At 40.1% G+C, this 19,784-nt stretch overlaps 1 protein-coding gene across 3 annotated transcripts in view; it reads right to left on the bottom strand.

Annotated features, from left to right (window-relative positions):
* LOC144679616 (sterile alpha motif domain-containing protein 12-like) overlaps positions 1-19,784 on the bottom strand; it is a 150,546-nt gene that overhangs the window by 43,236 nt on the left and 87,526 nt on the right. For all 3 annotated transcript variants that reach the window (XM_078540185.1, XM_078540183.1, XM_078540184.1), the window contains exon 4: positions 14,560-14,700. In XM_078540185.1, the coding sequence (XP_078396311.1) occupies positions 14,560-14,700 (141 nt within the window). The remainder of the gene's footprint in view (positions 1-14,559; positions 14,701-19,784) is intronic.

Genomic DNA, 19,784 nt, shown 5'->3' with positions numbered 1-19,784 from the left:
ATCAGCAAACATCCCCACTTCTGACTTTACATTGGAGGGAAGGTCATTATTGAAGCAGCTGAAGGCAGTTGCACCTGGGAACTTGTACTACATTGGGCTGAGATAATGGTGTCCGACAACCACAGCCAGCCATTTTTCCTTCTGATAAGTATGGCTTGAGCCACTGAAGTTCTTTCTCCACCCCCTTCCCTCCCACCCAACCAACCAACCAAATTTCATCAACTCAAGTTTATATAGAGCTCCATACCGCCACACTTGGCCAAATGCTGCCTTGATACCAAGGAAAGTCATTAACATCCTACTTCAGGAATTGAGGTCTATATTTGGATCAAGGTTGCAATACAGTCTGGAACAGAGTAGTCCTTGCAGCACCCAAACTCAGGATAGCCAAGCAAAATATCAGCAAGGAAGAGGCACAATATTGTCAATAGAATTTTTTTTTTGTTTACTAGCTGTTCTGTGAAATTCATTAGGATATTTTATTATGATAAAGTTACTATATATAACCTAAGTTGTTCAGTACCACATAAGAATAGAGAACAGATCAGAGTCTCTACACTGCTTCACTAACTATATGAAATGGAGCCTTGGGTGTATCCAAGCATGGTGATAGCAAAGTTGGAAAGGACCAGCATATCTGGTTAATTCCTGGTTATCCTGAAACAAAATTATATTCATGATGCATTATAACAAACAGTGGAAAAATTCAAGACAAGGAAGGGAACAGAACACACCCTGGCAAAATGTTTTTGTAATTGGAAAATTTAGTAAATTTAAGCTTCAATCATGGGAATTAGATGATCACCTTCTTGGGTCATCTATTCCAAGTATTCAACATCTTAGGAAATAGTTCTACCCAATAGGTCCATTCACCTTCCAACATGGCCCTGTTGCCACACTCAGGACCATGATAAACAGTTCATAAAGGATCAACTTGTCTATTCATTTAAGGATCTTGATTACCTCTAAAGTGCCCCATGTATGCTCTTCGCTAAAAGTAAATTTAACTTCTGTAGGAAAAATATCTGATGCCAGATCTCTCACAGGTTGACAGCCCTTTGCTGAATCCTTTCCATTGCCATGTTATTCCTACAATCTAGGGACCAAATCCGCACATAGGATGCCAGATAGGTTGAACTAGTGTCTTGCTTTGAATCAGTATCGCATCTTGAGATATGCTCAATTCTTTGTTTTATACAAGCCAAGCTCCTTTATGCCGCCATAATTGCGGTTTGCAGGAGCTTACCGAGCACGTTTCCCCCAACAGTGACTACACGTCAAAAGTACTTTATTGTGTTAGGAACGATGTATAGCTTTAGGTTTAATTTAGATTTTGGATTTGGGTGTTAAGAAAGGCAAAAACCTGATTTTAGCTTAATTTAGAGGTTTTTGTGAGCTGGATGTCAGGGGCCCTGTTTGTAAACCTGCATTTTTAAAGAGGTTTTACAACTCTTGAGATGGGTTACCAAGGGGTTAGTAGTTTAGTGAGTAAAAACTGTGCTGTTGCCAAGCAACAGGTGTTCCGAGACAGACAGGGAAACACAGAAGGGCAGGTTCGTTAGTGTATAAATACCAGACTGCGCAGGCGGAAGTTCTAATCTTTAAGCAAGCCTGATGGGAAAATGAGGTTAGGCAACTCATGTTTTTGCTCTAAAGTTGAAGCAATAGTGAGTTTAGATTGCAGTTTTGGTCTCTCAGGGAGAGATACCAGCTGAAGAAAAGCATCTAGTAAGTGCTCAGTAGTCTGCCAGAAGAAAACTCTTTGAAACTGAGATAAGCCAAGCAAGAAACCTTGGTGTTGAGACAGTGGTAAATCTTCACTGGGGTTTTGTGTCTGTAAGGGTTGCTGGGATAATAGGAATAGTGTGCGAGTTTGAATTATTTTCTGGTATCTATATTGAAATCTTTCCAACCTTTTTTGTCTAGTGTAATATAGTTCATTTTTTCTTGTTTAATAAACATTTTTTTCTGTGTTAACAGTATACTGGCAGACTCTTGTGACTGGGTTCAGTGACTGACCTCCATGGTTTCTAAAACAAAATCAAAATTAGGACCTATCAAGCCAGATTGCACTCTGATACCGGACAAGTCAGATCCCAACAGCTGGGGTCATAACAATTGCCTATAAAGCATGTTGGGAATTCCTGAGGTCATAAAAGGCACTATGTAAATACAAGTCTAGCTTTCTTTCACTGCACACTGTTAAATGGTTTCATGGAACTCTCCACCAAACACAATTATTTTCCTGAGCAGTTTACAGTTGCTATTTTCTTTCCTACCCTGGTTTCAATACTTTGCATTGATCAATTTCAGTTGCTATTTCTTAGCTCAACTTCCCAACTGATCTAGAATCCTCTGCAACTTTTGGCCTGCTTCACTGTTAGCAACCACTCATACCCCTCACCAGCCACCCAGACTGCGCAAATTTTGCCAGTTTTTCCTCTAGTCCTACTTCCAAATCATTATGTGCATGGATCCTTAAGCAACTCACCTCCTGCCACTGTCACAGCTCCACAAATGATCATCATTCTTGTTTGATGCAGCCAGTTGCCAATTCAATTCAATAGCTACTTCGCTATTCATTTTTACCTTTAGGGCCATGCTCCTTTGTGGTACAGTATCAAACTCTAGATAAATAAGGTCCACAGAATTCCCTTAAATTCTCTCAATTCTAATGATTTCCTACAGATCACGTCATGGGTGCATGCCATCGGACCCCAGTGTCATAAGCTCTTCCAATGTCTTCAATGGTTTGGTCATTTCATAGGCTCAGATGTTTACAGCACAGGAGGAGGCCATTCGGCCCATCGTGTCTGCGTCGGTCAACAGAGATCTGACTACACTAATCCCATTTGAGAGAGAGAGAGAGAGAGAGAGAGAGAGAGAGAGAGAGAGAGAGAGAGAGAGGTAAGGAAGGCAGAAGATAAAAATAACGCAAAATTGTTCTTGTTTTCACCCTCTTGCTCTCTGTTTCCACAACAGAGTAAAAATTGGGATTGATATTTTGCTGTCCATCATGTTTTGCAGTCATGAATAGTCTTTTTGATATTCACAAGAATGATCAAATGAGCATGGCACCCACTGCCTGTAGCTCATAGTTCAAGGATTCAAGTCTTCCAGAGGAGAGAGAGAAAATTGTCGAAAAGAGAGAAATCTAAAAAGAAAAAGAACTCAACTGCTATAATTGTGTATCTACAAATTTTAAAAGTGGTCCTAAACTGCTGTAAAATGCTCAAATTAGGACCCAAATTAATTAAGTAATTTAAAATGTGAGACAATAGCCAAGATCTGCAAAGAACAAACAAAACTCCTATGGCCATCTGCCAGAATTGGTTAGCCGTCTTTTCACCAGTTTCCCTTTAATTACTTTTGGCATTTTACATACCACTTTCATTACTAGCATTGCAAAAGAGACTCCTGGGCTTTGTATAATTAGTGCTGTAAAATATTTACAATAGGGCAAATGTAGTCTAAACAGAACTACCCACTGGGACTGATTACATCTATTACCAATAACAGAACATTTGTTTTATAAGTTATGCAGCACGTGTTCAGTACAAAATATTAGAGTACATTCATTCAAAACAGAATACCCATTTTTTAGCATCAAAGTTGTTACTTTTGATACACAAGTGTATTTTTAGTTAAATGGAATGCGAGATCTTTCCAGAGGTGGAATGAGTGACAAATTTAAATTGCTAATGCTCTAGTACAGACTACTTAAAATGATCAGTCACAAAGGAAACTTAAACTACCACATCCATCCTCAATTGAATAAAAGTGTCTGTGCAGTTCTTTTTAAAAATATATATACATCTTGAACTGACTGTAGCAAGCCTAGAATAATCAAAAAATGTTTACATGATTAAGCTGGCAATCAAATACACAAAGGAAATGTTCCCAGCTTACTTTAATAAAAGCACACCATAATGTTTATGAGATCTTCTCTGATGGCACATTGAACAGTGTTCCTAGTAGGCCCATAGCACAAAACTGATAGCAATTCAATCTTAAATCTATAAAAGATGACTGGAGTGTAAATTTGAAAAACCTGCATTAGTAGACAAAAAGTGATATCCTTCTGAAGTTTGAGGCTGCACTAAGACTTATCGCTGGGGCAAAATATTGGAAACTTCATTCTGCAACTGGTGACATCACACTGAGCCCTAGGTTCATTCAAATGTTCCAACTATGTAACAAATATAGAACAAGGAGGTTATGTTGAACTTGTATAAAAGACACTAGCCTCAGCTGGAGTATTGCACTCAGTTCTGGGCACCACATTTTAGGAAAGATGTGAAGGCATTGGAGAGTGCAGAAAAAATTCAGGAGAATGGTTCCAGGGATGGAGGGACTTCAGTCATGAAGATAAATTGGAGAAGTTAGCATTGTTTACCTTGAAAGCTGAGAGGAGATCGGGTAGAGGTATTCAAAATCATGAAGGGTCTGGATGGAGTAGATTGGGAGAAAGTGTTCCCGCTCGTGAAAGGATCAAGAACAAGGGTGCACAAATTTAAAGTAATTAGCAAAAGCAATACGAGAAAAAAAACTTTCATGCTGCATGTGGTTAAGGTTTGGAAAGCATTGCCTGAGTGTGGAGGAGGTGGGTTCAATTGAAACAGTCTAATTCCCTTTGGTATGCAATCTGAAAAGGAGGAATGTTCAGGGTTATGGGGAGAATGGCACTAAGGAAATTGCTCAAAGAGCCGGTGGAGACAACAGGCCGAACGGCCGCCTCCTGCGCTCCAACAATTCTGTGATGTATCAATGGTCACCTAGAATTTAAGTCAATTATTGTTGCTCATGGTCAATAATATAATAAACTCAACTTTAACAAAGAAAGCATTAACTGAAAAGATACAATTCTGAAGGGACATAAATCTCCCTCTCCTCACTCATGATGTTTGGATTATGTGCCAATGATGGCCATAGCTCCTTGCTCAAAGGGGAAATCCAGGCCAAAACTTAGTCAGTTATTCTTGAATACATAATTACAGATTATATATGGACACTAACAATTATTTACAGTAGATCAGCTTTTTTTTTAGGTCAACTACAGAGTTAGCATTAGGAGCCCTTAAGAGGAATAAAAGTAAAATGTCAATACAAAGTTTTAGGAACGAAAGAAAGAAAGATCGCATTTATGTAGCACCTACCACATCTTCAGGTCAACCCAAAAGATTTCACATTCTCAAGCGTGATATTCTTAAAGGCAACCGATGACCAATTTGTACCAGCAAAATTTCAAAAACAACAGTGAGTTAAATGACCAGTTAATCTGTTTTGGTGGTGGTGGGTGAAGATTATGAAGATTTATTCTTAAAAAACACAATTTTTCTGGAAAAAGAGGGGGAAGGTTATTCATTAGGCTTTGACTGGTTTGTAGCGGGTACCTCTCGTTGGAAGTAAAAATATGGAAGCAGAGAGAATTTGCCGATTCAGTAAAGTGCAATTAGGTTCCTACTCATACTTAACTTCACATCAATTCAGTGGAATGACAGCAAGGAATATTTATTATGTTTGCACTTCTGTAGTGAAAACGAAGCAATGTTCAGCCTTGGGTAAGTCAACTACGTGGGCGCATGATTTTTTTTAAGCCCCTATTGCATAGGTACACAGTAGCTTTCTTTGTATTTTCATTTGATTAATGCCTCAAATTTAAGTTTTCAAAACAATTTTGCTCAACTATTTGCATTCTGACTGAGTTATTATAGCGTTAAAACTTCTCAATTACTTGTTTAGCTTGCACGTCAAAGAATGATTCAATTATTGCTTAAATCTTAAAAGCATCCATCACAAGAACTCACTTACCATAAGAAAGTCACAATATATATCAGTTAAATAATGCAGATATTAGTATTTAAAGGAAAACAGTTAATACATCCTGTGAATTAATACTAAACCAATTATGTCTTCTAATGGTATTTTTGTGGGGAGGAGAGGCATGGTGAAAAGGAGGGAAACGATAGAATGACTTAAATCTACAGCTTCAGCTTTATCCTGTTTGGAGACTTTTGCAAATGTTGACCCTTCTGGAACATTTTTAAAATTTCCAAGACTATCATCTACTTAAAATGTTATTCTTGCCGAAATCATTTGCATGAGCACATAGCAACGGAATAAGATCAAATGCAGAATACTGCGAATGCTGGAAATCTGAAACAAAAACAGAAAATGCTGGAAGTATTCAGCAGGTTTGGCAGCATCTGTTGAGAGAGAAAAACAGTTAATGTTTCAGGTCGATGACCTTCCATCAGATTTAAAAAGTAAGTTAGAGATAATTACACAGATACTACCAGACCCGCTGAGTATTTCCAGCATTTTGTTTTTATAACTGAAATAAGATACCAGGAATAATTAATTATTGCACAGTATTTATTCGTAACACATTCTGAAAATCCAGCATACTATCTGACCATTAATTTAACTGGTTGGAAATTCATGCATAGCACACATCCAAATTTCCAATATGTGGCTCTTTCATGCTGTCCAAGTCCAAGTGTTAATAGATGAAAATCAGCCAATCTGGACAGATTGCTAATTTTGCTCAATGCTTCTCCATCACCTCAAATTGCAGTTAAATGTTATAAGCCACAAATATTAATTAAGAAAATCAGCCAGTCAGCCAAGTGTACAAACCTTTGATAAACGAAACAAAAAGAATTCAAAGCCCATTTTATGAATTACAATTTCCAGAAATGCACTAAACCTTTTAGTCCAAGGACCCGACTCAGAACATACCCTGGACTGAGCAAGTCTGTCAATAACTTTGATTGACCCATGGTGACCACTTTCTGGACTAGGAAGATAACATATGAAGAAGTTTTATGACTTGAAAAGGGGCAAAAAGGATGACAAGATGATCAGGCTGTCCTGATGTGGATATGAAGGGCATATGAGAGTGGCAATTCATAAGAAGTCACAGCTGAATATATAAAAAAAAAGAAAATGCTCATACTCGTATTGTAATGTCAGGTGCACGAATCTGTCCTGATGTGGATGCGATTTGCACATACTGGATATTCTTTTCCTTTTGAAAAGCCAAATTTCAAGCTAAGGAGGGGCCAGTTTTAAATTGAAAGCCCAGAAGAGCATAGAGATTAACCTCAGTTCAGACTTGGAGGAAGATCACTATTAAGGAACAATTGGCCAGATGCTTTTTTCCTTCCTCTAATTAGTAACAGTGTTAATGTTAACCAGAAACTGAACTGGACTAGCCATATAAATACCGTGGCTAGGAATCGTATGACGAGTAACACCTCCTGACTCCACAAAGCCTGTCCGCCATTTACAAGGCACAAGTCAGGAGTGTGATAGAATACTCCCCACTTGCCTGGATGAGTGCAGCGCCCACAACACTGAAGAAGCTTGACACCATCCAGGACAGAGTAGCCCACTTGATTGGCACCACATCCACAAACATGGACTCCCACTGACGCACAATAGCAGCAGTGTACACCATCTACAAGTTGCACTGCAGGAATTCACCAAGGCCCCTTCGACAGCAACGTCCAAACCCAAGACCACTACCATCTAGAAAGGCAAGGGCAGTAGACACATGGGAACACCACCACCTGGAAGTTTCCCTCCAAGTCGGTCACTATCCGGACTTGGAAATATTTCGTCGTTTCTTCACTGTCACTGGGTCAAAATCCTGGAACTCCCTTCCTAACAGCACTGTTGGTGTACCTACACCACATGGACTGCAGCGGTTCAAGAAGGCAGATCACCGCCACCTTCTCAAGGGCAACTAGGGTTGGGAGATAAATGCTGGCCCAGCCAGCGAAGCCCACATCCCATGAATGAACCAAAAAAAAAAAATGGAGTTTGATATTTAGAAGAGTTCAATGTGAGTGGAAAATTATTTTACAAGGCATTTAGATCCACATGGAGCTCATGTGTGAGACAAGATATATGTGGGTGATCATATATACCCAGTATATCCAGACAAAGCATTTGCACTAAAATGTAGGAAAATAGAGTCACTGGAGTGGAGCACCTACCCGTAAAACGAATCATGCTTTACAGTAGACGAGATGAGGGTTTTCTGGGTTACATTGTCCAGCATATGGTGCAAGAGGTAGTACTGGACACTTCAGGATGCTTGGAAAGTGTGGAAAGAGATTTGGGTGGCCATCTGCATGGTAGCAGGCGAGGAGCTTATTTCCCTTTATTTTCTTCAGTAAAGTACCTTTAGGTCGATGAGATAAAACACTACTGTAGAAGGGGAAAGGACATCAATTTTTTTCTCCCCTCTTGGTTCTTGAAAATTTGAAGTGTTAAAACATTCAAAGAAAAGGGAGTCAATGATATTTATGTGAATGCTTAAAACATTCACAACAAAATTGGAGTATTAAAGCTGTAGAGGAATAGAATATACCAGCTGTAACATATTTGGGGCTCAATTTTTGACAGGACTGGGAACTTCTAATCCTGTAGTTCAAAATCTGTCGACCTTAACCTTGAATACATTCAATGGCTCAGCTACAGTATCCGGGGTAGAGAATTCGAAAGATTCATGATCCTCTGAAGGAAGAAATTCCTCATCTCAATCCTAAATGGTGGACTCCTTATTCTGAAACTATGCCCCCTAGTTTTCAATTCCCCAGGAGGGGAAACATCCTCTCAGCATCTAACCCGTCCAGCCCCCTCAGGATCTTATCTACTTCAATAAGATCATCTCTTATTCTTCTAAACTCCAAGCATAGGCCTAGCCTTTCCTCATAAAATAATCTCCATCCCAGGAATCAATCTAATGAACCTTCTCCAAATTGCTTCCAATGCAAATATATCCCTCCTTAAGCAAGGAAACCAATCTGTGTGCACTACTCTAGATGTGGTCTCACTAACACCTTTGCAATGAAGGCCAATATTCCATTTGCCTTCCTAATAATTTCCTGGACTTGCATGCTTAAGTTTTTGTGTTTCACATAGAAGTATTTGCCTTATGAAGCATGAAACATGGAATCCATGTATTGGACTTAGTCTTGACAACTTGTAGAAACTGGTGATTTATCAGACATTTCTATCCAATGTGTTGTAATTTGATAATTGGTTGAAAAATCACTTACTGGAAACAAAATAATTCAACACAACACTCATTTTCCTGCCATCAGGACCAGGTCAATTAATCCTAACAAATGCTGCTCATCTTGCGTATATACACCCATGACCCAATTTCCTTATTCTTCCCAATTTAAAGGTAGTCTTCTTTTCCTCCATGATTTTAAAAAAACAATGTCCAATGCATTCTTTACTTTGCCCTTCTACCTGCTTTTTTCCATCTTCGCTATCATCTTATTTTCTTCTTAGCAATTTTGTTCAGTCACAGTATGATAATAATCAGAAAGACAGCAGGGTTCATTTCCAGCTGATCTGAGGTAAGACAGTGGTACAAATGCCACAACTGGGCTCAACACCCATTAGACATGGAGCAGAAAACTAGCCAGAGTTTGTGTTCCCAATCATTAACTGGCTGGAAGTGCATATTTTTGGATGTTCTAGTTTAGCTTTAGAAGTGGCACCTCCAGAATTAAATAGTCAACCAACAATCAATCATTCAGAAGGAACGCAAAGAAAGATGCCTATTTAGTCAAGGTACTGGAAGGTACCAGCTGCCTGTAGAGATATCCTGCAGCAAGCAATCAATGACTTTGGGAGCGAGGCCAGAGTGGAAAAACAAGGGAAATCAACTGTAGGTTGAGTATCCTTTATCCAAAATCTCTGGGGCCAATTGCATTTTGGTATGCGGATATTTTGTTTCCAGATGCGACATACCCTGCCTTGTTAGGTTGAGTTATGGTGAATAAGTAGCAAGTTGTGGAAATTTAGCTAGTAATGTGGATTTGGAGAAAAGGTTTTTTTCTCCCCTCAGTGGTACAGTGAACAGTTTGGGAAGGAAGGGAAAGCAGCCTCTGGACTTGGAACTCATACCTGTACTTCCAAAGACTCGTGGATTCCATTTAGATCAGATATCGTTATTCACCCGAGGGGCATTTTCTTGGTTAAAACTTAGTTGCCATGATAGGGTTTGGGCCAGAAGCAAAAACACTCACAGCAGCTGGGCACAGGGTAAAGCAAACAACTAGACTTCCCATGCTAAAGGTCAGGTCCAGTTGGAGAGGTTCATGTTGGCTCAGGTCACAAACATCCCGTGCAAAAAAAGTTCGGATTTTGGATGTGTTCAGATTTCGCATGCATGGATAAAGGACACTCAACCTGTAGCAAGAAAAATAAAATCTCTTCAGAACTAGTTTTCTTCACTCTTCTCCTTCAGCACATTCACTTTGTAAGATCTGAAGTGCTGACTGCATATGCACAATATAAATCACAGGGCAGGCCAGATTTGTGAATGCCTAACAAAAATCGCAGATATTCAAGAAAATGTGTACATTAGGATTGAATTTATGGCCCAATTCCCATGAAAATACAGGAAAGAGTGTGCAGAAGAGCATGCCAGGAGCAGCACCAGGCATACCTAAAAATGAGGCGTCAACCTGGAGAAACTACAACACAGGACTACTTGCATGCCAAACAGCATATGGCAGACAGAGACATGTGATCCCACAACCAATGGATTAGATCTAAGCTCTGCAATCCTGCCACATCCAGTCATGAATGGTGATGAACAGTTAAACAGCTAACAGAAGGCGGCAGCGGCTCCACAAATATCCCCATGCTCAATGATGAGGGAGCCCAGCACATCAGTGCAAAAGACAAGGCTGATGCATTTGCAACCATCTTCAGCCAAAAATGCTGAGTGGATGAGCCATCCTGGCCTTTTCCGCCCCCCCACTGCCCGAGGTCCCCAGCATTACAGGTGCTAATCTTTAGCCAATTTGATTTACTCCATGACATCAAGAAACAGCTGAAGGCACTGGATACTGCAAAGCTATGGATGCATACAACAATACTGAAGACTTGTCAAGTGGTTCCCATTGACATTCCAGCAACAATACTGAAGACTTGTGCTCCAGAACTAGCCGCACCCATCGCCAATCTGTTCCAATAGAGCTACAACACTGGCATCTGCCTAGCAATGTGGAAAATTGTCCAGGTATATCCTGTCCCCAAAAAGCAGGACAAATACAACCTAGCCATTTACCACCCAGTCTACTCTCAATCAGCAAAGTGATGGAAGATGTCGTCGACAAGGCTATCAAATGGCACTAACATAGCAATAACTTGCTCACCAACACTCAGTTCGGTCTCTGTCGGGTCACTCAGCTCCTTGTTTCATTGCAGTCTTGGTCCAAACATGGACAAAAGACTGGAACTTAAGAGGGAAGGCGAGAGTGACTTCCCTTGACATCAAAGCAGCATTTGACAGAGTGTGGCATCAAGGAATCCCAGCAAAACTGGAGTCAATGGGAATCAGGGGGGGGGGGAAGTCTCCACTGGTTGACATCATACCTAGCACAAAAGAAAATGATTGTGGTTATTGAAGGTCAATCATCTCAGTCCCAGGATGTCACCACAGGAAATCCTCAGGGTAGTGTCCTAGGCCCAACCATCTTCAACTGCTTCACGAATGACCTTCCCTCCATTATAAAAAGGTCAGAAGTAAGGATGTTCGCTGATGATGCACAAAAGTTCAGCACCATTTGCAACTCCTCAAGTACTGAAGCAGTCTGTGCCCATATGCAGCAAAACCTGGACAACATTCAGGCTTGGGCTGACAAGTGGCAAGTAGCATTTGTGCCACACAAGTGCCAGGCAATGGTTATCGCCAACAAGCGAGAGTCTAACTATCTCCCCTTGACTTTCAAATGTCATTACCATTGCAGAACCCCACACCAACACCCTCAGGGGAGGAGGGAGTTACCATTGACCAGGAACTGAATTGGACCAGCCATATAATTACTATGGCTACGGCAGCAAGTCAGATGCTGGGAATTGTGTGTGTGTGGTTGAGTGGGGGGGGAAAAAGAGAGAACTCACTTTGATTCCCCAAAGCCTGCATATCATCTGCAAGGCATAAGTCAGGAGTGTGACAGAATGCCATCCACTTGCCTGAGTGTGACTCGAATAACACTCGAGAAGCTCGACACTATCCAAGTCAAAGCAATCTGCTTTATTGGCACTGCATCCACCACCTTAAACACTCACTCCCTGCTGCCACTGTGGCAGTGGAGGAGGGTGTACCATCTACAAGATGCACTGCAGCAATTTACCAAGCCTTGTACGACAGTTCCTTCCAAGCCCAAGATCTCTAGCACCTAGGAGGGAACACTACCACTTGCAAGTTCCCCTCCAAGCATCACACCATCCTGACTTGGAACTATCTTGCTGTTCCTTCACTTGTTTCCAGGCCCACACCACTCTTGGTGGGGTGGGGGTAGGCCCACACAGACAGCAGCAGTTCAAGTCAGCAGCTCGCCACTACTTTGAGGGCAATTAGGGATGGGCAACAAACACTGGCATAGCCAGCGACACCTACATTTAAAGATATAAGCATTGTATAATTTATTTGCATAAGGTCACTGGTCAATTAGAAACATGGGATTACCTGCCCTGCCCGAAACAGTACAATTATAATATATCTCAACTATGTATTACTTGTCTAGAACAGTGAAAAAAGTATTTCAAACTCTTCACAGGGACCTCTTTACACAATAAATCATAATAGGAGAAACTCAAACTTTTTGAAGTACATTTGTTACTCTGCAGTTGACTTACCACCATACTCTGCTGCTACACTTCAAAAAGGCTATATGCATTGATATCTTGTTAGAACAAAGTATGATTAAATTTTCATGCAATTAAAAAGAACAAACTCGCATTCATCATTAAATTGAAGTTAAAAGCTGCTAAAGATTGTTTGCCTAAATTCTATTTTATATTCTGCATTACATCATATTTCATAATTCCACTTATATTTAACACATGTCTGCCATTGGTTCCCCCCACCCCACTATCTTTCAGATGTTAGTAGACGTTAAGGAAACTATTAACAGAAAAATGTATCTCCCAATAATGGTCCTTTTTGACACACAGGGTAGTTAAGCGTGACTCCATCAGCATTGCTTGACTTGATCCTTCCTACATTTGTTGCAATTGTCTTTAGTCTGACATTACACAGGTTATCAAGTGATGAAGGCTCGGCCTTCTTAACCTCACCCGAAATGTGGTGACCCTCAGGTTAAACTCACCACCAGTTGTCTTTCTCTAATGAGAGAGCAGCCTATGGTTATCTGGGACAAGTGATCCATCATGAATACAACTTTCCCACTATACTCCAAAGAGGCAGATTTTCAGTCAGAAAGCAAATGCATATGAACATGTATTGCATCTGAGAAAATGAGGGGAGAGTAAAGACTTGCATTTATATAATGTCTTTCACAACCATTGGACATCTCAACGCACTTTAAAAGCACTGATTTGGCTGTGAAGTATAGTCACCCCTAATGTTGGAAACACAACAGCCAATTTGCAAACAGCAAGCTCCCACAAACAGCAATGTGATAATGTGCAGATAATTTGTTCTTTTTGTTAACTTTGATTGAGAGAGAAAATTTTCCAAGACATTGGGGTCTTCTTCCCTGCTCTTCTTCGGAATTCTGCCATGGGATCTTTTATGTTCACCTGAAAATGGGGATGGGACCTTGACTGAGCATCTCATCTGAAAGATGAGATCTCCAACAGTGCAGCATTCCCTCAGCATTGCACTGGATTATCAGCTATGATGTTTGTGCTCAAGTCCCGAAGTGGAACGTGAACCCAGAACCTTCTCTGGCCAACTGAGCCACATCGGACACTAATGTTAATTCACAAACACAATAACTTGCATTTATTTTGCACCTTCTTTAACTTAGAAAACCATCCCAAGGCGCTTCACGGAGTGTAAATGCAAATCAGATAAAAATGGTCAATAACCAAAAGAGACAATAGGAAGGGCAATTGAATGAGGTAGATTTAAGGAGGGTAAGGGAATAGAAGGAAATGGAGAGACCGGGGTGGTGGGGAACCCTAAGCATATGGCCTAGATGGCTGAATGCACAGCTGACCATGGTATGAAGGAGAGAGGGGATGTGCAAGATGCCTTGGTTGGAAGAATGCAGAAATTGTGTGGCAGGGATGGAGGAGAGCTGGAGGAAGTTAGGGATACGGAGAGGGAGAGGTCTTACAGGGATTAAAACGTTAAGAGGGTATTTAAAGACTGCTGCTTAATTACAAAAAATGAGGCAAAAAAGTTTCAATTCTTTATAATGTCAGTTCAGAAACTTAATGTTTGTTAAACATAAGCTGGATATAAAAAAGTTTAAGTACACCACATTTAATTAATAAATTAATTTCATTTTTCTTGTGTAATTAATGTACATTGTAATGGGCCTTAGCCAGTTACAGGATTTAGAGAAAGGTTATTCCTTAATCCTGACTTTAGAATAATTATTGTACTGCTTCAAAACTATTCTTAGTTTGACTTAATTTACATAACTTTTCTTCAAATGCAGTTACATGATGGTTACTGATCAGGAGGAGTGGCAGCAATTGATTTATAGATTCCCTTAATATGAAGCGATTTGGTCATATAGCTTCAGCCAAGACTATAATCTGTACCTTGAGTAAGTAGCTGTAAATTTCGAACTTCTTCTCGGACTCTCAGGTGGAGGACTTGCTGCAGGACATGCTGTCGCTGAGCCTCTTGAACAATACCCATTCTTTCCAGCTTCTTATCAGTCAATCTCAGAAGTGCTCGACCTGGGAACGTATAACATTTACAGCTTCTGAAAACTTAACAGTTTCTGTCTTCACAGATGCTGCCAGACCCACTGCACATTTCCAACATTTTTTTAAATTCGGATTTTCAGAATCTACAATATTTTGCTTCTGTAAACTTTACTGCTGATTAAGCTAATCACAACAGAAATGGTTAAAAAGTAAGGCACTCTTTCAGTTGAGCAGATTAAATTCAGATCCTAATGATTACATTTTACCCTGATGAGTTGTATTTTGAAAGCTGAAGATGGTTTTCAACTGAAGTGCATGCTCAAGCTTTGAAATCTTTATTTGCTGATAGCCAAAGATCTACTAGTTATATGGATATATTTAAGTTTATTATAAATACCACCATTAAACTTACCATGAAAACAGGGCCCTTAGACATATAAGACCTTCATTTCAATAAGTAATTCACTAGAATTATGTATGCATGAATATTTATAGTTCTTGCTTTTGGAGCAAAGGCTGGTGCAAAGTGATTCCAGCTTTGTATAGGTGGCTAAATTGTCAGCATCAATCCAGGAGATCAGGGCCCAACTTAACTCCAAGAAAAGCAAAGCTCACTTGGAAGTTAAATTACAGGTCCAGAAAAGACAGATTCTCCTCTACTTGGTCAACATTTACATTTTTAACTTTTTCCTATACAGCACTGTAAAGTTTTAACCTAGCGGGAGCCAAAAAATCTCAACAGCCTACTAGAAATACTCAGGTCAGGCAGCCTCTGTGGGAGAGAGAAAAGGTCACAACCTGAAACGTTAACGTTACAGTTTTTGATAAAACTGAGTTAACAGTTTCTCTCTCCACAGGTGCTGTCAGAGCTGCTGCATATTTCCAGCATTTTCTGCTTTTATTTCAGATATCCAGCATCCACAGCATTTTGCTTTTAAACATTCTACTGCTTGGCTGGAAGCTGTAATGCAGCAACTGGTCTCAGTTGCAATGTAAATGGCCACCTGTTGGAAACAAATCTATTTTCCAATTGACTATGAATGATCATTTTGTAAATCAAAGTGAATTCTTGTGTCAAATGGCTCTTAACTGAAGTACATTTGCTCAAATGAGTTTTACAAAACAGTGTCTAACCCATTCAACTGGACATAAAAGCCAAGGATCCTATGCAGCAGTTTATGGGTTTTGAGCTGCATTCTCGCTACGGAAATGGCCTAAGAATTTATAAGGCTGAACAAAAAGCAAAAGCATAAAGCAATTTTAGAAATCTGCAAAAACAGGACACACTGGAAATGCTCAGCGGGTCATGACAAGTAACAGGGAGTTCAGGTTGCCACCTGATGACAGAACAGATGCTTTTGACAAAGCAATCACCTATTTTGCATTTGGTCTCCTCAGCATAGAGGAGACTGCACCACGAGTGGCAAAAGACTGCTAGGTTCTGAAAGTTTATGATCAGAACTATCTAAAACTCCTAATTGTCACAAACATCCACAATATTTCCCACCTACTTAATGAAAGGTAGATCAAACCTGCACTAGCGTAGTATAGTGCTTCATGTTACTTGAATTTGAACTGTAGATAATGCTGACTTAATTCTTTGTACCTCAGGTAGAAGTTCCTTTATTATTCACAATTTTTATTTATGAAGATCAATAAGCTCAGTGAAAGTAACAGGAACTACAAACAAGCCATATAAAAATCACTAAAAATCAGCATTTTTATAGCACAAAATGTACTCAGCATTTTAAGGGGCATTATAAATAACCTTTTAAAGAACTACTAGACTTGAAATCTTATATATGGCAATCAAGATTTATTGGTGAAAGCAAAACCAGAAATGAAACCTACTGAGCAGCATAATTATCAAGCAACTTCAGCTTTAAGGTTCTGAAAATATGTACAGAAGATTTCTGGTATATCATTTGCAAAAGGAACAAGCGATCCATCAGGAAATCATTTTCTTTCTTTAGAAAAGAAAACTTGGTTGAGGCAATCAAGTTGAATATGTTTTGTCCTTGCATCCTAATATAACAGATATGCCATTGGTTCCTGGCCCTGTTCTGAAAAGGAATAGTATTCCGTTTAAGGAAAATTAACAGTCCCTTAAAATTCCCCTTCGTACTGGGCCTGATTTTAACCCATTCACTTACTCCCACTTTTAACTGAGTGTGTCTCTAAACATGTGTATGGAGAATTGAAAGAGTAGATTTTCCAAGTGTCAAATCTACTTTAGAAAGCAAACAGAAATAAACAGTAACATGAAAGAAAGATCTTGCAGTGAATGCTTTGGGGTCAGTCGAGAAATATATATTGTACAAATTTGAAGTGCAACCATAGCTTAACTCCAGCATGGCCACTTCCAAGTTTAACTGAGATATTGTGTGCGGAGGCAGCATAATCATTATAACAGGTGAACCAGTAATTTGCACATGCTAAATAGGGGATTTGCTATTTAATTAAACAGGCATTTGAATTAAACATCTTGAACGTGGACTTCCTGGGGCATAGGAAACACACCAGTTTAAAAGGAGGTGAAGTTAAGCTGCACTTCATGGAGGAGTTTAAAGTTCAGATTACCCAATCTTAAATGAAAGTTCAGTGCTCACAGCTCCTTTAGCAGCTCCCTCTAGAAAACAGTACAGGGTACTTGAAAGCATAGAAGCTTTTGAGAAGTTTGGACACTTTAGTGGATAACAGTAGGGTCTGGGGAGGGGGGGCGGGGGGGGAAAAGGTCCCTTCAATATTTGGGAAGAGGGTATTGAAGATGACAATCACCATCCAGGGCAGTGATATGCTGTAATGGGATCTGCAGCTGCCAGCACAGGTATAGAGAACAGTGAGAGAAGAGTGGCGAGCAATAGAGGAGCCACAGTCACAGGAGACACTGTCTCCATGAGAGGAAGTACTGGGGCTCAGCTTCCTTGGGCTATCTGAAGAGCAGATTAAAACAACAGGTGGTTTCAGACATTTGTGACCTCCTTCAGGAACAGCTGCTCCCTGCTGGACCCAGCGACTATGTATTGCCCTTGGCTGTAACCACCACCCCTCATATTTCTTTGATTCGTCTCCTTCCAATGCATCAGCATAGACAGAGGGTCTCTCAATTGGTGGTGCATACATATAAAAGGTAGGTCACAGGTAGGTTGTGTGCCAGGATAATTAATTTATGCCAACATCCCCAGTGACAACAATAATCAAAAAAAAAATCAGAATAAAAGTGGACAACTGCATTCGCTTCTCTGCCTGGCACCCTGTACCCATGGGAAGCCAATTGCACACACGTGGAAAGGAAGATTACAATCACTATGGAGCTTTTAAATCAACTGCAGGGATTTCATATCGTCAATACACAGCTGGTGTATCTCTACAAGAGATTCACACAAGTGTGCGCCAGATTTCCTAGGAGTTGTCATGATGCATTCACACTGTGGCAGTCCATCAGTCCAGACCTTTTTGTTCAAACTCACAGACTTTGAAGGGCTATCTTGAAGGAGACAAGGGATATCCTGTTCAAATTTGACTCACGATACCAGTGAATAACTCCAACAATGGGATGCAGGAGCATTACAATGAGTGCCACATGAACATCAAGTGTCTCACTAAGCAAGCCATTAGTATATTGAAGATGCACTTCCAGTGCCTAGATAGGTCCAGAAGGGCTCCCTTCAATACTCAGCAGCAAGGGGGTCCAGAATCATAGTGATGCTGTGTCCTGCACAACATTGCATAACAGAGAGGATTAAAGGTGAAGGATGACAAAAGACCCTTATCAGATGAGAACAATGAAGAGAAACAGGCAGAGGACAAGAATATGGAAAATATTGAGAAGGAAGAGGAAAACAAAGAGGATGACAAGATCACCAAACAGGAGAACAAGGAGGAGGAGGAGGAGAACACTGAAGGAGGAGGATGAGGACGAACACCATAAAGATTGGGCACTGTTGCTGCCGGAATGTTATCATCACTAAGGTTTAGGTCGTTGCTCCAACTGCAAAAAACGAATGAAAGTTGCCAACTTATCCCCTCCCTTCAACCATAAATACACCAATGGATCCCATCATGTATTAACATTTATCATGAAACAAGAAAATGGGCAAGTTGATACTGCTTGTAGAAACTTACCTTTTTTTAAAAAATATTTCTAGCTAGATTTCTCTCATAAGGGAGAAATTAGAGAAAGTCATTCTTTGCTTTTTTAAAAAAATTCTGTCCAATCTTCTGACCTGCCACTAATCTTTGCGGAATTGTATGCTTTTTTTCTTCCAATTTGATACTATCCTTAACTCTGTTAGCCACGGGTGATGCATCCTTCTCCGAGTGTGTCTCTCTCTCACTGGGATGTACCTTTGTTGAGCATTATGAAATATCTCCTTAGATACCTGCCACTGCACCTCTACCAACCTACCCCCTTAACCTAATTTCCCAGTTCACTTTAGCCAGCTCCATCTTCACACCCTTACAATTGCCTTCGAATTTAAAACACTAGTCTTAGACCAACTTTTCTCTCCCTCAAACTGAATGTGAAATTCAACCATGTTATGATCAATGCTATCTAGGGACTCCTTTACTCTGAGGTCATTAATCAATCCTGTCTAATTGTGCATTACCAGGTGTAGAATAGCCTGCTCTCTGGTTGACTCTAGAACATGCTACTCTAAGAAATTGTCCCTAAAACACACTATGAACTCATTTTCCAGGCTACCTTTGCTTATTTGATTAGTCCAACCTATACGTAGATTAAAATCACCCATGATTATTGCTATCCCCTTTTTTACTGGCCCCATTATTTCTTCCCGTATGCCCCGTTTAACAGTGTAGTTACTGTTAGGGACCTATAAATTACTCTCACAAGTGACTTCTTACCTTTGATATTCTTGATCTTTAGTACAATAAAGAGAGGTGACACTAGTTCTAATGTCATTCTTATTTAACAGAGCTACCCTACCACCTTTCCCTAGTTTCCAGCCCTTCAGAAAATGTCAGGTCCTAGCCTTGGTCATCTTGCTCTCAGGTCATGCATATTTACTTCTATTTGAGCTGGCAATGATCTGTTTTGTCATGAGTGCTATGTGCATTCAGATTTAGAGTCCTAAGTTCTGTCTTTTTACTAT

Source organism: Cetorhinus maximus, chromosome 4 (assembly GCF_964194155.1).
Source record: "Cetorhinus maximus chromosome 4, sCetMax3.hap1.1, whole genome shotgun sequence".
Classification (NCBI taxonomy): Eukaryota; Metazoa; Chordata; class Chondrichthyes; order Lamniformes; family Cetorhinidae; genus Cetorhinus; species Cetorhinus maximus.
This window is presented reverse-complemented; position numbering and strand designations above follow the sequence as displayed.